The following is a 22548-nucleotide window of genomic DNA, read 5'->3' on the forward strand; positions in this document are numbered from 1 at the left end:
GGTGGGGCCGGGCGGTGCTGCCGCCGCCGCCGCCGCTCAGGTAACGGCGCGGGCGGGGCTGGGCCAGGTGGCTGTCCCGGGGCTCTTGGGTATCCCGGGGCTTTCGGTTCTCTCTCTGCTCTCTCAGCTGTCTGGTGCGGGACCGTCTCTTTCGCTCTCCGGTACTGGGGGTCCGGCCAAGCACAGCCCGAGCGCAGCGGGGGCTCTGCGGGGCGGAGCCCGGCCCTGCTGGCCCTGGGGGACACACGGGCGGGTGTGTCATTGCCGGGAGCGGCGGCCCTTCGGCAGCGCTGCCGCGGACGCCCAGGGGTGCGGCGGGGAGGGCGCGGGGCCGCGGACAAAGGGTCACTCCCGGGCGGGGGCCGGGGCTGGGGCGGGGGCGGCTCGTGGGTCCCCCCGCTCGTGCCGGGCTGCTCCGGCTGGAGGGCGGAGAGCAGTACCGGCTCACCGACCCCTGCTGCGCTGAGCTGCTCCTGCTGAGGCCCCGCCCCGGCGAGCCCGGGCCGCGCTGTCCCGGGCCGGGCTCCGCGCCCTCTGCCCCCGCAGCTGCGGTAACCGGGGCTGCCCGGCCAGGGGCTGCGAGGCGCAGGGGAAGGAGGGCGAGGCCTCGGGAAGTTTCTTTTGAGACACAGAACATGCAGAAAAGTTGGGGCTTTTCACCAAAGATGAGAAACTTACGAAATGCCAGGAAGAGGTAGGATGCCTTAGTTCTGGCGAAGAGCAGGGGGTCTGATGCAAGCCCCGGCAATTTGCTTTGTAGCCTCTTCCCAGGTTTTTCAGGAGATGAGGGAAAACCTGCAGGGAGATGTTTGAATGTGAAAACGAGGCTTGGGAATCTGTTTGTCCATACTCTCTTCCTTTGCTTATGAAGTATTTCTAGAGATAACTCTGATTCTCAGCTCCTTGTTTAAAACCATTTGGAAGTACCTTTCTTAAACATACATGCATGAATCTTGAGGAATTAAGCTTTTCTTTTTAATCTAATCCAGGAGTTGGACTTCAGTGGTCCTTGTGGATCCCTTCCAACTCAGGATATTCTGTGATTAATCCTACATAGGTTGATTTAACATTGCTTTAATTTTTTAGGATAAACTGAAAAGCTCAGGACAACCCTCCTCACCTGCCCTGATGCTCTCAGCTGGGCTGGACTCTCTCCTGGATTCTCCTGTGGCTGCTGTACTGGAGGATTTGTACCCTGGGCTGCCCCGGAGCGTCTCCACAGAACTCATGGCAGTGCCGGGGCCTGCCCTGGGCCTGGGAGCTCAGCCCGAGGGCTCAGGGGCTGTGCTCACTCACAGGGACACTCCCTGGACTTCTGCAGTTGGAGACTTTTGCCAGAAGATGGGAGATTTGGGTGATGTGCTCGAGGTGGTTTCCTGTGGGCCAGCAGAATCCCTTCCCGAGGAATTGCTACAGGCTGGAGACCTTGAGGAGGATGAGGAAAACAAAACAGGACACTTTAGGACACTGAACTGTTGTAGTGGTGGATTCCAGAAGGAAGACAAAGAGGCCCCGGCTGCTGAGGACTGTCATGCTGAAGGCTCTACTTTCATTCCTGGGGAAACTTGGTCAAAACAAGTAAGCAAATGCAAAAGTGAATCCCTGTGTGATATTTTGAATTTAAGGTTAGAATCACCAGGCAGTGGGTTTGGCCAGGGGGTTTCCTGCTTCTCTTCTGTGTTTTTCTGCTATAGAATCATAGAAGGGTTTGGGTTGGAAGGGACCTTGAAGACCATCTTGTTTCATCCTCTGCCATGGGCAGGGACATCTCCCACTGGCCCAGGTTGCTCCGAGTCCCATCCAGCCTGGCCTTGGACACTTCCAGGGTGTGTGTCAGTGTCTGCATTATCCTGGATCCAGTGAAAAATAGCCTGTACTTCAGGAGACCAGCAGCATTTTAAAACATGAGGGCTTTCACCTGTTTAAGTACTGTTGGAAGGGTGTAAGGCAGGTCTGGAACAGAACAAGGAGCAAAACTGACTGTGACTGAAAAGGAGAAACAACTAAAACTCTCCATGCCCAGCAAACATGGTCTGTGAGTTCAGCATATTCTGCTGGTGCCGTCAGCCCCAGTCGAGGTACTGACCACAAAATAGTTATTTCAGCCTGGCAGTAGAATTGTAATGCTACAGGTGATTCCAGTTTAGCATTTCAGTTTTTGGGCTTAGAATTATTGGTTGTAATTAGAGAGGAAATCAGTGTTGGTTTACTCTTTCAGAAGAGTAAAAGTGTTACAGCTTTTTTCTTCTCCACTTTAGCAAACACTGATGATAAAAAGTTATTTCTAGGCCAAAGCTGCTGAAATATATTGCAAAGAATATTCTATTGAAAACTGAAGAGTCACAAAACTCTGAAAACTGAAAGTTTTGGTGACTTTCTTGATAATTTTCTTTACTTTATAAATAGTTTTCACACACTTCAGAAGCACATAATGTATTGTGACTGAAGACATGTCAGCCAGGACATACCTGGATGAGGTGCCCATGTGCGTGTTTTACACTGAGTGCTGGGGGTTGCATAGTGCTAAAATAATTTGTGTGTTTAATTCTGAATTTTGATATTTGATTTATCTGAAAGTTTGCGAAATTAAAACTAAATACATCTTTGATAGTCATTAATTTTTCCAAGGTGAATTCTCATGTTTCTAAGTGCAAATAGTTTGGTTGTGGGGTCTTGGTTTGGAGTTTTTTGCAAGTAGTCTGAGGTCTTCTGTTGAGGGTTTGTGGTTTTGAGCCAAGGGAAGGGGTGGTAGAAGGCAAGTTTAATCCAGAGAGAAAATGCACACATCTTACCAGAGCTGTGTGGTGGGGTTTGAGGGCTGAGACAGACCTGGAGACTGGATTACTCTGCTCATTCAAGTTTCCAACAATTTGCGTTTTAAGCCATTTACTTACATTTTAGCTGCTTGTGTCAAAGGAGTTTGTTGCTACTAAAGACAGATCTCTGGATGCCTCATTGTTTTGTGGTGAGATGGTGGAGACTGAAGGGATAAGGAAGGAATGACAAGTGTCTGTGTGAAGCACTTGCAGTGCAAGGCACACCCTGTGCTAGGCAGATCCAGAGGTTTCTTGGAGATTTTCTCATTCTGAACTAGCCCAGCTGGGCAGGGGCAGTCCCTGAGACATGATCCAAGTCAGAAATCCATCCACCCATCCCCACTAATATTTCTGTCTTGTTTCAGGAGGACCCTCACTTGGGCCAAGAAGGGGCAAAGTCTGCAAGAGGCTGTTGCACTGAAGTTGCAGGATCTCTGAGGAGCACAGGTGGGTACTTCAGTTGTACATCCCTCTCTGCCCCCTGCTTCCCTCCCAGTTATTTGTTGAGGTAAAACTGATGATGAGTGAGTGTGAGATGGCTTGTGTATTTTGTTTTACACAGCTTTAACAACACCAACACTTAGAGCTTTGCTTTGTCCTGGCAGCACATGTACTTTCCTGAAGACCTTTTCCATACAAGATGTATATTTTAGTTATTTAATTCAAATATCTATTTACCCCAAAGCAGAAGGGGGTATCAGTAGTAGAAGTTTTGCGTTTCCTTTTGCTTCAAAGCTGGATTGTATGAGAGCAGTAATAGCAAATATATGGAAGAGTACTACTCATTCATCTTTTAATGTTTTAAAAAATAAAATTTAAAGTGCAGATTACAAAGAAAGAGGACAATTAAACTAGGTCTTCGTTTCATTATGATCCTCCAGAATCTTCTAGCTCCAAATACTTTGGTCACTTTGCCTGCATCTGGTAATTATTTTCTTTCTTCCTCCCTGCTTTCTTAACTGAAAGTTCTACTTGGCTGACAAATGTCATTTAGTCTTGGTCATTACTAAAAAATGTGGAGAAGATCTGCAGAAGTCTGAGCAAATATGTTTCCTGGAAAGCTTTGATTATGAAGATATTCTACAGTAACTATTAGCACATTCTTTGTGATTTTACAAAAGCAGTTTATTTCTAATCCAAATTGCTTGGACAGATGAGATATGCCTTTTGTTCTTATGAATGAGTCACTGGCAGAGATGTCTTCAAGGAAGAAGAAATGGAAATGGCCACTCAGTGCACAGCTGTGTTTCTGGGCTGGAGCAGGTGGAGTCCCCACAGCTGTGCTCAGCTTTGATGTTACAAATGAGCATTATGGTGATGGCCTGTGTGTTAAGTTATAGGACCTGCATTGCACCTTGCTCAGTATTGGTGGAACCTGAAATACCCAGGTCTTGCAATGTTCATGGGAATGTCTGTATTGGTGCCTTAGGTTTGTGGTGGAGTAGTTTGGTTTATCTTCTGGAGGCTGGTAGTAAAATTGTTAGCATCAATTCTCCCTTTTAAAAACATTTTGGAAACTAACACTGCACTATTGTCTACAACACTAAAAGGGACTGAATGCCTTCCAAATTTAGTGTATGGCCCTGATTTGCTTTTTCTTTTCTTATGCAGAGGAAAACCAAGCAAATGTTCAGGTGACAGCTGAAACTCTGCCAAAGCTCACTGAAGAAGTACAAGGTATGAAGGCTGATGGGACTAGGATATTTAGTAAAGCAGGATACAGGAATGACAGAGTGAGTAAAGGTCGTCCAGCTGAGAGCAATGAATGCCCAGATGTAGACACAGTCATGGCCAGAGCTGGGGTTGCACAAACCAGCATCTTAGATTTTTTAGAGCCTTTAAAAGTCACGGACATTGGAGCAGCCACAGACCATCCCCAAGAAACAAATGACTCAGATGGGTCAGAAGCCCACACTGCCACACCCTTGGGAACAGGGGACAGTGGTGTGTCTGTCCTGGAGATTAGAGAGGAGAAATTATCCAGACAAAATCCTGCTGATGAATTCTGCACAACACTTGCTAATTGCCAGGCTTGTCAGCAGGGTGAGGATGCTCATGACCCCTGTAACGGTGCCGTACCCACACAAAACGAACCTCCTGCGTTGTCCTCAGCAGGAAGCTGTAGGACACCGTCCACACCAAGTCCTGGAGTTTTATGTCCAGTTCTGAAAAGCATCTGTTGTGTGGACTTCAGAAATACGCCACTGCAAAACAGTAGTACTGCAGTTGATGGAATTATCAGTGAAACCCCCCTGAATTATCTTCCCCAAAACACAGAATGTCACACTCGTTTCCATCATGGAACTGGGTCTGTAGAAAACCGAGCCTCCAAACCTGTACCAGTGGAGCAGATCCCAGTGCTGAGGAGCGAAGGATTATCTAGTGCTAAAACTGATCCTAGGGAATTAAGTGCTAGTATAGGTAAATCATTCAGCTCTGAGTTTGAAGAGGCTGCTGAGGTCTGGAGAAAAATTGCTGTGGGAGAAAACATGGAAGTTTGGAACCAGCCTGAAGCTCAACAGGGTGTTACTTGTGAGCATTGTCTTTCTGCAGTTTCTAGTCCTGCTGCTTCATCTCCTGAGGAGTTTTCGAAGGAAAAATTTAAAATAGTCCCATCAGAAGGTGATAAATTGAAAAAGGACCAGTGGCAATTCCCTGTCAGTGACCAGTGCAAGGATGGTATAAAAGAAAACAGTCTGCTGATGGAAACAAGCAACATTGCTCCCTATAGAGTTGGACAGAGAGACAGAAGCTCTTACCATATCTCCAGTAAAATTCCTCCTCCCAGCAACCACAGTTGTCTTGATCTTTGTACCAAGCTAGAAAAACATCCAACCGAGGCACAACTGCTTGGAAAGGAATCTGAGGGCAATACAACATCAGAAGGGTTGGCTGATAGTAGGGACAGTTTGTCCACTGGGAAAGAAACGCATTTGTTTTATACACTAAATGTAAATCTACCTCCTGTTTTACAAAAATCAAGAGAACCTCATCATAATGAGTGTCCTCCTTTTACTGCTAATGAAATTTCACACAGGGACAAGGCTTGGGATAATCTGTCTGGGAAAGAAACCGTTGGTGTTTCTGAAACAACAAGGAAACAAGTCATGGAAGTTTTGATTTGTAAAGACAAATTCAAGTCTTCAGTAAGTTCCAGGACTTTTGAAAACCCTACTATGACAAGCAGAGTATCCCAAAAGAACATGAAATCTGCAGGAAATCTGGGGAGGGTGGCTACTGGTTTAGAAACTGAACATTGTGACACATGGCATTGTAACAATCAGGGTGTAAAAAGCCAGGGTACAGCTGCCAGTGCTTCCTGTGTTTTATCAGGGACTACACGTGTACAGGACGTTTTCCTCAACAGTCACTCTTCTGATGTTGATCTTGTTAAGAAGATCAAAGAAAATTATAATTTGGGAGGAGAGCCTTCAGCTGGCTGTAACAGTCAAGAGGCGATCGTCTTTCCAGAAGCACACTTGCCTTTGGCATGTGGATCTCTTCCTTGTGAATGTGACTGGGGCAACAGAGGTGTAGCTCTGCATGGGATAAACAGCATTCCCACAGGAAAAACCATATTTTGCTTAGCTTATGCTTCAGAGAAGTCTGCTGCTACCTTGGGAAGAAATGAGGTTTCAAAAAAGAATTTGGAGGTTGTGAAACAATTTGATCTTTGTGAAGCAGCAGATGGCAGTGAAATTGTTTGTGACAGAGAGGAGGCAAAAGAAAAGGTGGGCACCTGTGCTTCCCAGACAGAGGAATTTGATGGAACAAGAACTGTGGAGTCTCCAAACACTCCTGAAGGCAATCAGAGAGATGGGACCAGTGAACAGTTACCAGTCAGATGTTTGAACAAAAACACTTGTGCTCACAATTTTGGATTTTGCAGCTCTCTGTCAGGCCCGGAGCGAGAACTGGACGTGCCGGAGCAGGAGGAAGGGCCGGCGCTCCCGGCCAATCCCTCACAGTGTAGCACTGCCCTCTGTGCTCCGTGCCCAGCACCTGCCAGCGAGAGCACCCCAGCACAGCCTGCCGGCCACACAGAAACCACCCTCTGTGCAGGGCACGGGCAGTGCCAGGGGGAGGCTGATGGCCCCATGCCAGGCAGCGAGCAGCGTTCAGGAACTTCAGCCACCCAACCAAAGCCTGGAGTACCAAAGGCCGACAGCTCTGAGGAAGAGAGCGAGTCTGGCTCTAGTCTGGGTGAAGAGATAGTGCTGAAAGCAGGGGAAGACCTGCCTCTGTTAGTGCATAAATATGCAAGAAAAGACGGGTTTGAAGGAACTCTGAGTGTAGTGAATTTGGAGTCTCTAACTGGTGTGAGGAATGAAGACTGTTCAGGATACATGGGCTCCATCAGTGATCTAGTGGAGAGGAAGACAATCAAACTGAAAGAACGTGAGGAAGAATGTGAAAGAGACAATAAAGGAACTCTTGAAGAAAGCTTTTCTGATAGCAAACCACATGACTCACAGCATTGTTTTATCAAATGTGCACCAGAGGAAGCAGAACTGGTGTCTGCAGACAGCAAAACACATCCATCGCTGCCAAAGATGAAATGGTTGGTGGAGGACCAGGAAAACACAGTTAGTGCCCAATTTCTGCCCATTTCATCAAACCATGGGAGTCTGTCATACAACCCTGAGAACATGAATGAGCTTTCAGATACAAAAAACAGAGAAAGTCTGAGCATAAAACCTCTCTTAAGTAACACTTGCCCACAGTTAACATCTGAGCCTGCTGAAGAAACCAGTGCTCCAAGGCGTGTTGGTCCATCCCCTTCTGGAATGTCTGACGTCCAAGAATCTTTTAATAAGACTCAGGTGGATTCAGAAACACTGTCAGCTCTGGATTGTGGTATCTCTCTGCCTGGGAGAGAAAAGCTGGCTGAAGCACCTGACAATACACAAAGAGAGAACTGTGATCCATCTTCACCCAAAGTTTTTAGCAAAGATTCTTCAACGACAAAAATCCTTTCTGTAACAATTTCTGTTAAGAAAAAATGCAGCAATATTGAGATTCCCTCTTCAGAGAATGAAACAGCAACAGACTCCCCGAATGGTGCAAAAAGCTCAAGAGTTTGTGCCCACAGCAAAGACAGCCTGAAAGATGAGGGGCTCTGCACACCAGCTGTGAAAGCCATGGATGGGACCTCACCAGAAAGTCCTCCCTGTGGAGAGAAGTCTGAAAATACATATAAGCCAGAAAATGTGCTTTCAGATACAGAAAACAGAGAAAGTCTGAGCATAAAACCTCTCTTAAGTAACACTTGCCCACCGTTAACATCTGAGCCTGCTAAAGAAACCAGTGCTCCAAGGGGTGTTGGTCCATCCCCTTCTGGAATGTCTGACGTCCAAGAATCTTTTAATGAGACTCGGGTGGATTCAGAGACACTGTCAGCTCTGAACTGTGGTATCTCTCAGCCTGGGAGAGAACAGCTGTGTATGTCACCTGACCATACACAGAGAGAGAACTTGTCTTCACCCCAAAAAATTAGCAAAGATTCTTCAATGACAAAAATCCTTTCTGTAAAAATTTCTGTTAAGAGAAAATGCAGCAATATTGAGATTCCCTCTTCAGTGAATGAAACAGCAACAGGCTCTCTGAATGGTGCAAAAAGTTCAAGAGTTTGTGCCCACAGCAAAGACAGCCTGAAAGATGAGGGGCTCTGCCCACCAGCTGGGAAAGCCATGGATGGGACCTCACCAGAAAGTCCTCCCTGTGGAGACAAGTCTGAAAATACACGTGTAGAAGAGAAGATGGGAGAAGAAGTAGCCCCTAGAAAAAAGTTGCTCAGAAATCATCTATGGGCCTTGTTAGAAGATTCTGAAAAGTCAGGTAGCAAAATAGTCCCACTCAGTGCTGAGAATCGTGGCAAGGTTTTGGAAGTCCCACGATCCAACTTAAATAATCTTTCAAAAGAAAGAAGAAGTGATGTGAAGCTGAGAACCTTGGCAGGTCCCAGAGTGCTTTCAGCAGCTGTGCAGGGCTGTCAGGCTGCAGCTGTGTCTGACACAGAGGCCTCCCCAGCACTGCAGTGTGGTACAGCCCCCACAGTCCAACCCCTCCTGAGCTCACCGTGCTCCCCAGACTGGGTGGCCTGCAGTGAAGCACGAGTGCCTTACAGATTAACTGCACAGAGCAAGGGGGAGGTGAAGGAGGCGACACAAGGTCAGGACACAGCACCAGCTCATGCAATTTGCAAGGAAAATGAGGCTTTTGGTTCAAAGAGACTTGATCAAATAGAGGATTGTCCTGTAACTAAACAAAGGAAGTATGGAAAGATGGAAGTACATTGGTTGGAGCAGGCACACCAAGAACAGAAGTCAGGACAGCAGGAGAAAGCAAAAATCACACCCAGTGTGTTGCACAGTTCTGAACTCTTAGGCAGCTCTTCAAATGAGTTGGTGACATCTAGAAATGTGAAGTTTGAAGGTCTTTCAGAGATTTTTGCTGTCAGAAGCAGTGAAAGTAAACTATGTAGCACTTTACAAGAAGTTAAAAGGCCAAAGATTACCACAGATATTATTAGTTCACAGTTTTTGAAGACTCAGGATTCAGAAATGGAAAACCTGAACCTTAATTTAGGGTATGATGGAATCCCTGGTGCCTTTGGAACTACAAATAAACTAAGAGGAACTGCAAAGAAAGTAAAAGGACCTCTTCCATTAAAAATACAACCTGGCAGGACATGCAAAAAGGTTCCCACATTGTATCCTCCAAAAACCTTAAGAAAAATCAAAAAACCTAAAAGTCCACCTTTCTTTGAGTTACCCCTGGACATACTCCCCAAGCAGGAAACCACCCCTCTGGAATCTTTGTACTTTCCATGTAAACCACCAACAGGGGAAAGGGAAACAGCCATGAGATTTGCTCCTGTGCCAAGGCAGAGGGCCAGGAGGGGCAGTTTGTTGAACAGCTTGAAATTTCGGAAATGTACCAAAGAGCCAGCACTGCTGAGCGCGTTGTCTGCCATAGCCAGCCGGCTCCTGGCCCCTGCCAAAGGCGTCTGGAACTCCGAACCCCAGCCAGGCTTCTCCGAAATGCTCCCAGTGGGTGACAGGTACAGCCACCGCAGATCGAAAAACCTCCTGGAAGCCTTTGCTTGCATTAACAGGAACGTTCACTCACGCTGGGCTGACAGCTGGTGCACCAAGATGTTCAGCTTTCAGCCTTTGGCACTTTATCCTGTAGAAAGTACCAAAATACTTTTTTCAGACTTAAGCCACAAGCCTCCAACCTCTTTCACGGATGTTCCAGTTTTCCCAATTTCTTTTCACATAAAATTGGACTCCAGTCCTGTGACAGACCTCACAGGGATGACATCACAGCACTCTGTACATCACAGACCAGTTTTGGGAGAAACACCAGCACCAGCTTCCAAGTGGACTTTGTCTTTTCTCCTGTCTCAGAGCTGTTCAGATACAACAGCTGTAAAGGAAGATTCCAGTGTAAATAATGAACTTCATTCCTCTCACTCCATAACAACCCTAAGGACTGTTGCTCTTCATCCTGACTGTGGAAGAAACGTCGTTGCTGAAAGAAGAGGAGATTGTTCCACGCTTGGCCTTCACACAGTGTTAGCACTTTCTTCCCCCGGATGTTACAGGATTTGGACAAGAAGAAGAAACTTAAGCAGTCATATTCCTACCATCCAGAGACTATTTATATCCCAACTGGCACAGGGTTTGAAAGGGGCAAGGTATCCAGGTTGTGTATCTGCTGACCTCGTCTCCTCATTGCCATACTCACTGGGCAGGGTCCTCTCCATATGGAGTCAGCACGGTCCTTCTGCCCATCCCTCCGAAATCACTCCTCTCCACTCCAGTCACTGCAAGTGGCAGCCAAGTGTGGGCTTCGAGAACAGGTAAAACCCATCACCTTATTTCTGAGATTAAATCTGTGCAGGGTATATACTTGCTCCTTTTTGGGGAGGGAGAGGGTAATTGCAGCTTGCATTGGAGGGGCAGTTTCCTCTGTTCAGATCTACACATTCTGCTCCAAGAATGGCTCAGCGTGGAAGATTCTTTCCTGCAGAACAGTCTGTTCGCTAAATTTGAATATATTTGCCTTCGGTTCTGTAACACTGTCCTGTTTTGGCAGAATGGCTAACTCTATTTTCTTCTCCCTTGCAAAATATACACACCATGCATCAGAGTATATAATGCAAAAGCTGAGCTACTTCATTAGGTCTATTCAGAGTGACTGCAGAGCAACTGGATTTCTGAGGTAGGAAAGTTTTTTTCAGAGGTCTGAGCCACAAGTGCCACTTGGAACCAACTGTGAAATGCTCAATATCAGGTTAGGAAGAGTGGTAGGGGTGGGGGGTTGCATTCAGTTACATTTTTAATTGTATTCCATGACCACTCTCTGCTAATTGAAGCCTCTCTGTGCATGCTATGCCTTCTGATGGTGGGTGCCTGGTATTGTTGGCACACACCAACGTAGCTCCACTTGTGTCAGTGATGAACTTTTCTATGCGTGTCATTCTTGTTCTGAGTGGGAGTAGGACTGAAATCTACTTTGCATATTTAGTTTACCTTTGCTGTCAGCATTTAACATCATTTTGCTAATAAACAGAATGAGGAAGAGGTTCCTAGCTCTGTCACAGGATTTTTGCACGCTCTTGAGCAAGGATTCTGCCCTTTATCCCTCAATGACATGAGCAGTTCAGTCCCTGATTTTATTGACATGCAGTTCCGAGACAGAGGAAAGGTTCCTGAGCCCTGTAGCAAGGTCCATTTGATACTGTGGCAGCCTGCAGAGAGCTGCTGAATTTGTCTTATGCCATGGCTTGATAGAAGTTTAACCAAAACCATGCCAGATTTGCTTTCTATAAATAGGTATAAACCTGAGACTTTATCACTTGTTAATATAAATTCTAATGTGTCCCAAAGGTGTGAGGGAGCTTAGGGAAGTGCTGCTCCATGCTGGGAGCTGTCTGCACTAAAATACATGGAATAATGGCACAGACACAACTCACAGCACATTCTGTGGGATCTGCTTCTGTTTTCATTTCAGATGAGTCAGTTTATCAGGCTGAATTTCCTAATGAACTAATTAGTGCTCTGGAATAATCTTATCAGTAAAGTACAGCTTGAGCACTAAGCTTAAAAATAACACATTGTTAAAAACAAAACACCTCTTTAAAACCTATTTGTGTATCTGAGGGGAATGTATTGTTTGGTATTGCTGAGGCTCTTTATCCTTGGACTGGGAGATCAGAGCTGACTCTGAAGGCACAGTGTGGCCAGTGAGCTAAACTGTAAGAGGATTCCATTCCTGACTAAAACTGCATGTTTTGCTATGAATGAACTTCTTCCCAAAGGGAGAGAATTTAAATCAATCACTTCAAGTGAAAGATAACCCAGAGTTAAAATAGTCTAAAACTCTGTTTTTCTGCAAAATACCTCACAAATGTGTGTGTGAGGCAGCCTTAATTCTTCTGCCCCAGTCCGACTTTCTTTAAAGTGAAATTCTTGTAGCATACGGTGAGTTCAAAAGAATATACACAGAAGTTTAAAGAAGTGCAACAAATAAATTCTCTCTCTCAATCAAATAAAAGTGAATATTAAAGGTTTGACTATAAAACAACACAAAGAACAAACCCTAGCATTTTACACCTTTTTAGATTCCATTTTGCTGAAGATTGATTGCCTGTTCTCATCAACTAATAATGCTTTCTTTAAGTTGTTAACAGGAACAGTGACAAAAGGACAGTTCAGTAAATCCCTTTTAAATTTATGTGTACTCAAAGAAAATCACTTAGGAAATAAATGCTTGGTGTGTAAATACAAGTGGTATGTTTGGTGCAGACTAAAAGCATTTTCAGCTCGAAGAATGACAGAAATATTTGCCTATTTTGATTAAGGTAGTTAAAACTCAGAAAATTTAAAAAGTTCCCTGCAGGCCATTTTCTTCTGGAAAATACTTAAGTTATTGCATTCATAGTTAGTGTTTTTAATAACCAGGAGAACAAGGAACAAGAGTAGTTCTCCTGCCTAAAAACGATCTGTCATTTCCACTGCCAATAATAAAGCATTCTCTCACTAAAGTCTTTAATTAATGCTTATTTGGATTAAAAATTTTAAAAGTGTTTTTTTTCCTCTCTTTATAGTTTTGTGTTGTTGTTATTATCATCTTTATTATTACATAACACAGTAAGCTCTGGCACAGGGGGCTCTGCTGCCCCGTTGACAGGGGTTCCAGTAGCACTGGAATAGTGGAACACTGAGACAAAAAGAGTTACAGCTCTGATAGGAATGACAAACACAAGAAAAGGGCCTTTCTGACCTCCCTCTGTATAGCTGGACTTCCCTGTGCTGCCAGCATGGCTGGGCTTCATTTCTGTCTTAGAATTCCAGTCTGTAACATCTTTGCTACAGAACAGCAAAGTACATTTAGCTGTGGATTTGAGAGAACAGCAACTGCCAGGTTTGCTATGTAATGGAGTAAAAACTCTCCCAACTGATTTGCTGCTGTTAATAGTATGGGCACAAGAGTAAAGCTTAATATCAAAGGACTTTTATGCCACAGAATTATGGTAATTACCAACCCTTCTGGAAAGGCCTTTGGTTATTCCAATCAATGAAGAATATTCAAGGCTGTGGGAGTTGGAGACACCCAGGAGTTAATCAGATGGAAATAATTCCTGTCACTTGTTACTGTTGCCATTATGCACATTTTTTTCTTTAGTAGCCAAATCCTTCAAGGATTTTGTTACTTTAAAACTCCAGGGTTTTGAATAGTATAGAGTTTCATAGAAATAACTGCAACTTTTATACTTTGATAACTACATAGAAATAATTATGACATTCAGTACTACTGTCTGCCTCTTTCTGCATTTCTATTTGCTTTTCTCATAACTACCCTTTTTAAGTGAAAGTAGGACTATTTCCTTAACAAGCTGTCAGTGAGATTTAGTGAACTAAATGGCAGATGTGACTTGCTTTTGTATCATTTTAGTCTTTCATTCTCATTCCTGATATGAGTATCTTTTATACTAATAATTTTTCCCTCATCTTTTTATAGTGTAGACCTAATTTCTGTCTTGTTTTGTTTGTTTTTTCGTTCTCCTTTTGAAGCAGCTATGCCATGTTGCCACACTTACCTGCACAGAGTATGGAAGCACTGCAGACTGCAGGCCCTGAGACATGGTGAGTCTCGTGGACTTTGGTACTTATCCTGAGTAGTGGGATCACAAACCTTCTCAGAAAGCCATTGCTTATGTCATTTTGGCTTTCAGCTTTTGGCAGTTCACTCCAAGAACAGCATTCTGATTAAAAAGTTAATGAAGTGAACTGGCTGGGTGATGTAGTGAAGAGTGGAGGGACATTAATGCAAACACTAGTAGGTCCTTGCACAGAACAGTTCTGGTACCTTCAACCATGTTGTGCCACTTCTTATGAAATGAATATGTGGAACTAAATAAGTTTGATTCCTTACTTGGTCTATGTCCTTTCTGCCTGAGTGCCTGGACATCAGCTGCTGAAACTTCCTTCTATTCTTTTGCAGTGTAGGGATGGCAGATGTAAAAGCTGTATTTTAAGTTTATCTGTAATCAAAAAGTATGATTAATATCCAAGAAATTTGCTGGCAGAAAAGGAGGATTAATCCCTTTCTGTCAGTAGCTGATAAATAGAGTTGTGAACTGTTCAGCTGTAGGGAAAGGGAGAGAGTGGGTTTGAAATGACACACCCAGGCACTCTGGGAGGGCAGTTTGTACATCCCTGTGGGCTGCAGCAGCTTCTGGCTCTGTGTGTGCCAGAGTTCCCTTCCCTGGGCAGTGTGTGTGACCTGCATTGCTTTGGGCACCCATATGGCAATGCAGGAACATCGCTGAGAGCAGGGAATGCTGTTGCAGTATCAGTTGGATATTAATCTGTTTGTGTTCCCTTCTCCCTCTGGTGCAGCCCGGAAGCTTCACTGCCCCTCCCGTTACCAAAGCCGCCCCCACCTCCGGAGCCGCTGCCGTCATCCCCCAGGCTCGCGGCCCCCGAGCACCACGGCCTCGATGGAGCCGAGGCTTCCCTTCTAGCCCGCCTGACACCCCAGGATGGCACAGAACTGAAAAAAGTGAGCTCATTTTGTATTTTACATCTCTCAGACTTGTTTCTCCAGAACTTGAAGCTGCTGCTGCTGATTATTATCAAGTAACTGTTAAAGATGAGGGGAGAAGGTGGGCTGTGGGTCCTGCTCTCTGCTGCTTTCTTTGATTCAAGCAGAAAGAAGGTGGCAAACCAGAGAGGAATGTTTAATCTATAGATAATGTATACTCAGCATAACAGGAAATGCTGTTGACTAGTGTGGTTGTAATTCTCTTAATTTTAACATTTTCCACTTCTTTCTTAAGGCTGAGCCAGAAAAGAGGCCAAAGAAAGTCTCAGAGATCCGAATCAGGAAAACTGTTCCTAGGCCGGACACAAACCTTACTCCAATGGGACTGCCCAAACCAAAAAGGTGAGCAGTGTCTGCAAGGGACTCATTCAGCTCCTGCTGCTTGACAAACTCCTGCTGTACCTTCCCTGCACATGAGTATAATCATTTCAGTAACTGCCTCTCTTCCCATCACCATTTTGTGCAGCCCCAGCTCAGTGATGTCCGGTGTTTGTTCTCAGCTGTACCAAAATTACCAGGGTTTAGGAAAAAAGTGAAAAACTAAACTGCAATGGGATGATTTTTCTAGAGAAGAAAGAAGTTTGTATTGATAAACATAGACTGAAAGTCAGTGATTCTGCAGTGCCAGGCTTGACAAAACAATGCATTTCTTCAGAGAGCAGCTTAACATTGGTCAGTGACTGAAATGAGTCTCAAGAGATTAAGTGTTAATCTGCTAAACTGTTAATATTTTTCTTAACTTTCACAAAAAAGTGACCTGTAAAGCCACTTCCCCTTCTTCTTTTGAGCATCATTATTGCAAAGCATCATAGAATGCTAGAAGGTATTGACCTCTGCAGAAGGGGCAAGTCTTGACCCAGACCTTAAAATAACTGTGTGAAGTTACATAATTAATGAGCTCATTTTTCATTCCTCTCTGCCCCCAGTTAAAGCACAATTGCTTAGTGTTCAGGCTTAGAACTTGTACTTGTTTCTCATAAATCTGCTTGCTGTGAAGAGAAAAGGTTTTGAAATTTTTTCTTTCTTGATTAATTTGTCATTACTTTTTCAGGCTTAAGAAGAAAGAATTTAGTTTAGAAGAAATTTACACAAACAAGAACTATAAGTCCCCTCCTCCAGCCAGGTTGGTTCTGCTTTCTTATGAGAAAACTAAGATGAACATGAGCTAATTAGGCAGAGGAGATGAAAGGTGTCTGAAAGCTGAGAGGGAGAGCGATTTTTAAAATTACCTTAAAATGGTAGAGAAAGTTTCTTCAAAAATGGTATCTTTAGTGTTTGGATGGGAAAGCATTGAAATCGAATCTGAACTAAGAATTTGCAGCTGGTTAAGTATGGCTTTGTATTTTTCATCTGCTCATTCATTCCAAGTACAGTACTTACTTTTTCAAAATTCAAAGGGAACTGCATGTTCTTTAAAATATTAATAACAGCCTGTCATCAAATGTTCAAGCCTATTCATTCCATAAAGTCAAGAGTCTATAATTGATTCAGGTTTTGAACTGAAATACAGATAGAAAGAGATTCTACCCCAGAGTCAGTGCAGCAATGAGGCATTAGCTGGCAGTGAGGTGCAGCTGTGGGAGGGGTGAGCTGTGAATAAAAGACATTACAAGAGGTGTGGAGGGGCTGCAAAAATGTAGAAGTTCAAGTGGGTTTCCTTGGGCTCTGAAACCCCTCAGTGTCCCTGTCCATGTAAGGGGGCGGCTGCAGCTGCTGCTGGAGTGGTCATGAGCTCTCCCTCTGCTTTACCAGGAGCTTGGAGACAATCTTTGAAGAGCCCAAGGAGAAAAATGGACACTTGATTTCTGTCAGCCAGCAAAAGAGAAAGCGGATTCTGGAGTTCCAGGACTTCACTCTTCCGCGGAAAAGGAAGAGCCGCGGCAAACTGAAGGCAGTGGGTTCCTGCACCCGAGCCAAGCGGGCTGCGCTGCAGAGCGCAGAGCTGGACCTGCTTCTGAGCCAGAAGCTCATGGACCTCGAAGCCTTTTTTGCAGGGGAGGTTGAGCAGGAGCAGGTCCCTGGCACCTGAGGGAGCTGCAGAGCTGGGAATGCTCCATCAGCTTTTGAGTGTTTTCCTCTGGGGAGAAATCTGCTGACTCCTCCGTGTGTTACTCTGCCACTCTGTTCTAACGTCTGATAATCAGTTTTTGGCTGTGTCCCTCTTTAAGGTGCTATTTTGTTTTTTGTTTTTTTAAATGCTATCAGAGGGACCCTTTTAAGTCCCTGTTGGAGTGTAACACAGCCACATAAAATTTACCCTTCCTTCCTCAACCTCTGGCAATTACTGCTTATATTTAATTAATTATGTTTAAACACCTTTTGGGGGTAGAGTAGGAGTGTAAAGGAGGAAGTAGTGCACTTTCAGCAACACTAGAACTGTGTACTCCAGGTCATTTGCACATTTGAGTCTGCTGTTGTTACTGTAATTAATGGCTATTTTGAACAACCTGACAGAAGAGATACAGTGATATCTTGATAAAGATAAATTCTAGCAAACACATTCTTGATATACCACTAACTTTTTAACAATTAAAAGTAGCTGTCTGGGTTTGCATTCAATTGTTTCTTCCTTCTGTTAACTTAGAAGGTTCCTTCTGAGTTTCTGTGCCCTTCCTGGCTTCAGGCAGCAGAAGCCCTACATAACTAGATTTTAAGTAACTTGCACTTTGTATATGATTCTTTAGTTTGTCCATGAGGACACCTTTTAACATATTAAACTCAAACAAAGGTAGTGTGTAAAGGAAAAATGGTGCCCAGTACTACTTTTTCCCAAATATCAGATTTTTTTACTTACTTGGCTGATGCCAACCTTTTCTCCAGAGGAATATCCCCATAAGGATGCTAAACTGCAGGGTACATAAGCAGAGATTTCTGTTTACCTGAGCTGAGCTGCTGTTTGTAGGGAATACCAGCAAAATCTTTGAGCTTTGTTTTTAAGTTTTTTATGGCCAGTGTTGTACAAAGAGCCTCCTGGCATGTGGGCATTTTTAATGTAATTATCTGATGCAGCACTGGGCAGTTTCTCAGCTCTGCCTTTTGAAGGCAGAGAGCTCCTCCTGGCATCCCTTGTGCTGACCTCCCTTGAAGCATCAATCCAGGTGAATGCCAGCTGCAGTTCATGCCATCTCTGTCCCCCAGTGCCTAGAGAAGTTATTCAGGCAAGGCTGTCATTCCTGGGAATTAGTCTGTTCTTTCTTTCACTTGTCACTTGAACTTGCACTTTCTTACCTACCTGCCCATATAATAGAGTTTCTATTTACCTTCAAATTGAGCAAATATCTACTGGGTGGGTATTTTTTATAAAGTCCCAATAAAGGTAGGACTGAAAATACTATTATTATATTCTGTTGCTCTACCACTTCTGTTACTGACCAAACAGAAAACTCAAAATTAACAAGCCATCTGTTGAATTTCAGAGCTTTGAAAGTAGAGAAATGGAAGAGAATGATGACACTGTGTGTGCCTGAGTTGCAAGAAATCTCAGCTGGCTTTGTTTTGCTCCCAGCTTATGTGTTGGGATTGCTAAAAGTTTACATTCTTATTTTTAAGACTAATTATCTTTAATCAGGAAGACTGAAGAAAAGATGAGTGCACACTTAGAGCAGTAGTGTTTGGAGTTTGAGGGTAAAGTAACAAGACAGGCAAACTTTGAACATACTGACATACTATTTTTCTGGTTAAGCTATTAGGCTGCTGTAGAACCTTCTAATTGATCCTCTTTATTTTTGTAAAAAGAAATCCCTAAAAAACAAAGGTCAACTGCCTCCTAAAAAGTTTGAAACTTTCCCTGTCCTGGTGTATTAGCCTAATTATTGACTGGTTGGAAGAAGTAGCAAGAGTGAGAGATATATTTTTATGGATTTATGGTATAGAATGGGGTTGTTATAGAACATTCATTCACTTTCTATTAATATGGGAGGCTTCCAGTGCTGTGACTCCTCTGAGCTGTGAGGCCTTTAAGGAAATAAAGATATGGGTGGGGAGAGAAGAAACTTGGGTCCAGGCAAAGTTCAGACCTCTAATGTACTTCAAAACACAGAATGTGTTGGGTTTTTTTCCTTTGGGTTCTGTTGGCTTTTGTTTTGTCTGCTTCCCTGCTCTGTCTTGTTTCTGATTGCTTTGAAAGGACATTTCTTGGCTTTCTTTCTACAAACTACAGCAGAGAGAGCAGAGCAAAGAAAACACTTAATTCTCTTTGGTTCACAGTAATTGGAGGAGTTACAAAATTATGTTGCAGTTGCTTAGCTTGTCCCAGACCTTAGTTTGTGGCAACCCAAATATCCAGCATTATTCTCTTTTGGTTCAGTGTTTGTATGATGATGTAAGCTAATGGGGACCAAGCATCTCTCCCCCTCCAGCACACAGCTGTCAAGTCGTGCCTGCACTTTTTTCTCTTCCCCTTTCCCACCTCTGTTCCTGTTTACAGCACTCATGGAACAGCCTCATTCCCCGTGGCTGCTGCGTGCATGCTGGGAATGGGGACTGTGCAAAAGCTGGGCACTTGCTCCTCTGAGCTGCTTCTTGTCACAGAGAATGGGAAGGAAGAAGTATAGAGGATGCATCTTTTGGGGTCTTGCATCCATCCCCAGCTAGTGAACCCACTGCAGTGAGGATTTCTGTTGTATCACCACAGAAAGACATTGTTTGTCTTTGCTCACAGAGTGATGACGAGAACAGCTTTAGAAGTATTGCAAAGCTTTTGCCATGTCCTGTCTCTTGGTGTAAATTGTGCAGAGCCAGGCAGCTCTTTGCTAAATTTGCTGATTATGTGAGATAAAAAGACCACTTTCCAAGATAAAAAAAAGGTATTTTCATCATGCTCTGACTGGAGCAGCTAAGGCTCCTCAATGTATGGCACAGCATTTGCCTGGCTGGCCCTGTGGCTGCACACATGTGAGTTCTGATGATTGCTGGGCATGAATTCCTGCAAGCACATCTCATTGTACTGGATTTCAGGTGGGCCTTTGGTATATTATGTTCCAGGTGCTCTTCTAACATTGGATGGTAACTGTGGATTAAAGTCTGTATGATGCTATCAAGTGAACAAATAGCTCAATGAGAATCTGTACACTTGTGCCATTAGCCTCCATCATGCTCTTGGCATTTTGTTTCTGTTTAATATTGTGTGAATCTAAAATTTTACTGTTTCTTTTGTGTGTGTTTTTAATTTATGAAAATAAATTTTTCTGAGAACCTTTTGGTTTTTAAGGCCTTCATGCCTGTGTGGGTAAATATACATGGTACATGTCTTGCCTGCATGGGGAAAAGGTCACACCTCCAAAGAGATGGGCACTGTTAACTAACAGGGTGTGGGTGAGGCACAGAGCAGAAGTTCTGGTGTTCCTTCATCCACAGCCACGACTACATGGGAACACAGCCCCACCTGGGGCATTTTAAGCAGGATCTTAGCTACATTCATAGCACTGAGGCATCATCCATCTCCTAAGACAGCAGAGCAGTAGGACCCTGGGAGCACAGCCAGGTACTGAGATTCCAGGCTGGAGCTGGCCAGTGGTTCCTGTACCGCAGGCTCTGCAAGGCATCACCTGGTGCTTGGGAGTCAGAGCTGGAGCACAGGAACATCAGCAAGGGCTGTAATGTCTGTGTCAGAAAACAACATCCCTGCCCTTGCATGAAATGTTGTGTATAACCCCGACCTTCAGCTGCTCCCTGCGCCGGCTGGCAAAGCTGAGCTGACAGATGCATTTCTTCACTGTTCCCAGAACTGCCTTCTCCCAAGTGCAGTGTTACATGGGCCCCGCAGAGGGCGGGAAAGCTCCAGGAAGGAAAGGCAGGGAGCACCTCAGAGGCCTAAAGGAGCATCCTGCTCTTCCCCTGCTCCTTCAGGGCTGTTGCTCCTCCATGCCTGCACCACACTATCCGGGTATTCTGCACTGCTGCCTCACTGGGACTGGATTCATTCCCCATTTAGCTCTGCCCTTTCTCGGGAAAGCAAAGAAGTTTGGACTTGTGTCCCAGAATCAAATCAAACTCGTTTGATTAGTCAGTGTCAAACAATGGGACAAATGAGGTGGAGAACTGAATCCAAACCCCTTGTTCCTGCTCAGAGTGCAAAGCTTTTCCTTCTCAGGAAGGGAAAAGGGGAAGGAGAGGTGTGACTAAATCACATAACAGGAAACAAGGAATTTTTAGCAGCACCTTTTACAACTGCATTGGGCTGCCTTGCTTGGTTGGTCTTGGTGGAGGGGTTTTTATGTTTTTCCTTTATCTGGCAGATACATTGGCTTTGGTGCCTGCACTATTTGTATCTCATTTATTAATAGATGAGGTTTATACAACTGCAACATACATAGCAAGGTCTGGAAAGTTTTTAGTGAAAGTTTTAAAAATTATTTTTGTTAAATAGAAATGTTACCCTTGCCTGGGAGCAGAGGGTGGTAACACTTAAAAAGTGAAATGTACCCTTACCGTGAGGGGCCATCCACTCCCAACCTTTATCCACTAAAAGGCAAAAGGAATATGTGCTACATTCTGTTCAAAAGGCTTCATATGTTCAGGCACTCTCTACTTGTAAAACCTATGCTGTTTAATTGATATTTTGACCTTTCATAGAATCTTAAATTCAAAGTGTCAAAGTACTATAAAGTAATGGTTGGAGGTTTTGACAAGGATGAATATCCATTGCTTTCTTTTCACCTTATAAGCTGCAAGCATCCAGTTCTGCTGGCTCTTAAATGCCTTAATAAATTTATTCATGAGAAAAAAGTGTTTGGCTTTACTAGTAAAAATTCTTGGTTGAAAAAGCAAATACATTCTTCCCAGTTAAAAGCAGAAAAGAGCCCTGCCTGTGGTAGCAACTACATACACAACCTACAGCATGTCTGTGCATTCAGCAAGGACTACCTGGCTGCAACCAAAACCACAGACACAGGAAGACAATGCTGCAATTACCAAAATGTCAGTTGACTGGTTTTTTTTTGCACGGAAGCTGTTTATAAGACAAGCAAGACAAAATGCTACCAACTAACCTGTGCCACTGATGACCATCTGTGTTTTCACAGGTATTGGCCCTGCTATTTCCACAAAAGTGCTGATTTCTCCAGAGTAGTTGTACAGAACTGCTGATCTTGCTTCTGTGCTCTGGGCTGTGCTGTTCCCTATGCTGCCTGCTCCAGACAAGGAAGGGGCAGCATCACATTATCATAAACATGAAATCTGCTGTGAAAAGGGACAGGAGGGTGTGCAGCACACATGTCTAGAGATGGCTGTTTCCATGCTGAGTGCTTTGGGTGGGTTGGACATGCACATGGCCTGGTAACGAGGGTGGTGATGTGCTTTGCAGAGCCTCTGCATTGCCATCAGTCGGATGAGGATGCACAGATATCCTGCTTGCAGAAGTCCAAGATGCCTACAAACCAGGAAGAAAACACACACCTAAAGATATCAGCTTTTAAAGTACTAAATTTTTCAAGTACTATCCATTAAAACAGCAGAATAGAGGTAAAATTTCCCTTTTGAATTTCAGTTCTTTGACAAGCTAGACTCAGTCTCATTTCTTGTGTAATCTTCTTTTACTTCAATACAGGTTTTCAGATCCCAAAACAGCCTGGCCCAGAGGCAGTGCCAGTTTTGCTGACAGCTAAATGCACACTTC

General features: G+C 44.2%; 2 protein-coding genes across 11 annotated transcripts in view; one reads left to right on the plus strand and one right to left on the minus strand.

The window, feature by feature from the left end:
* PRR14L (proline rich 14 like) lies at positions 1 to 20126 on the plus strand. Of its 6 annotated transcripts, none has more exons than XM_071572453.1 (9): positions 1 to 40; positions 1087 to 1578; positions 3182 to 3263; positions 4428 to 10683; positions 13901 to 13972; positions 14729 to 14891; positions 15169 to 15275; positions 15985 to 16056; positions 16686 to 20126. In XM_071572453.1, exons 2-9 carry the CDS (start codon positions 1129 to 1131, stop codon positions 16960 to 16962), a joined length of 7479 nt encoding a protein of 2492 aa, XP_071428554.1. In that variant the 5' UTR covers positions 1 to 40; positions 1087 to 1128; the 3' UTR covers positions 16963 to 20126. The 6 variants fall into 6 exon arrangements, with proteins under 6 accessions (XP_071428554.1, XP_071428556.1, XP_071428557.1 ...); XM_071572455.1 differs by having other exon boundaries at positions 13904 to 13972; XM_071572454.1 differs by lacking the exon at positions 1 to 40 and adding an exon at positions 44 to 67.
* Positions 14290 to 22548, minus strand: part of LOC139680137 (serotransferrin-2-like) — a 24347-nt gene continuing 16088 nt past the window's right edge. For 4 of the 5 annotated variants that reach the window (XM_071572472.1, XM_071572474.1, XM_071572471.1 and 1 more), the window contains one exon: positions 21136 to 22302. In XM_071572472.1, the coding sequence (XP_071428573.1) occupies positions 22253 to 22302 (50 nt within the window). In that variant the 3' untranslated portion in view covers positions 21136 to 22252. Of the gene's footprint in view, positions 14371 to 21135; positions 22303 to 22548 lie in introns of those variants that run through there. The other variant, XR_011699312.1, reaches the window with a different exon arrangement.

This window comes from Pithys albifrons, chromosome 17 (assembly GCF_047495875.1).
Source record: "Pithys albifrons albifrons isolate INPA30051 chromosome 17, PitAlb_v1, whole genome shotgun sequence".
Taxonomy (NCBI): domain Eukaryota; kingdom Metazoa; phylum Chordata; class Aves; order Passeriformes; family Thamnophilidae; genus Pithys; species Pithys albifrons.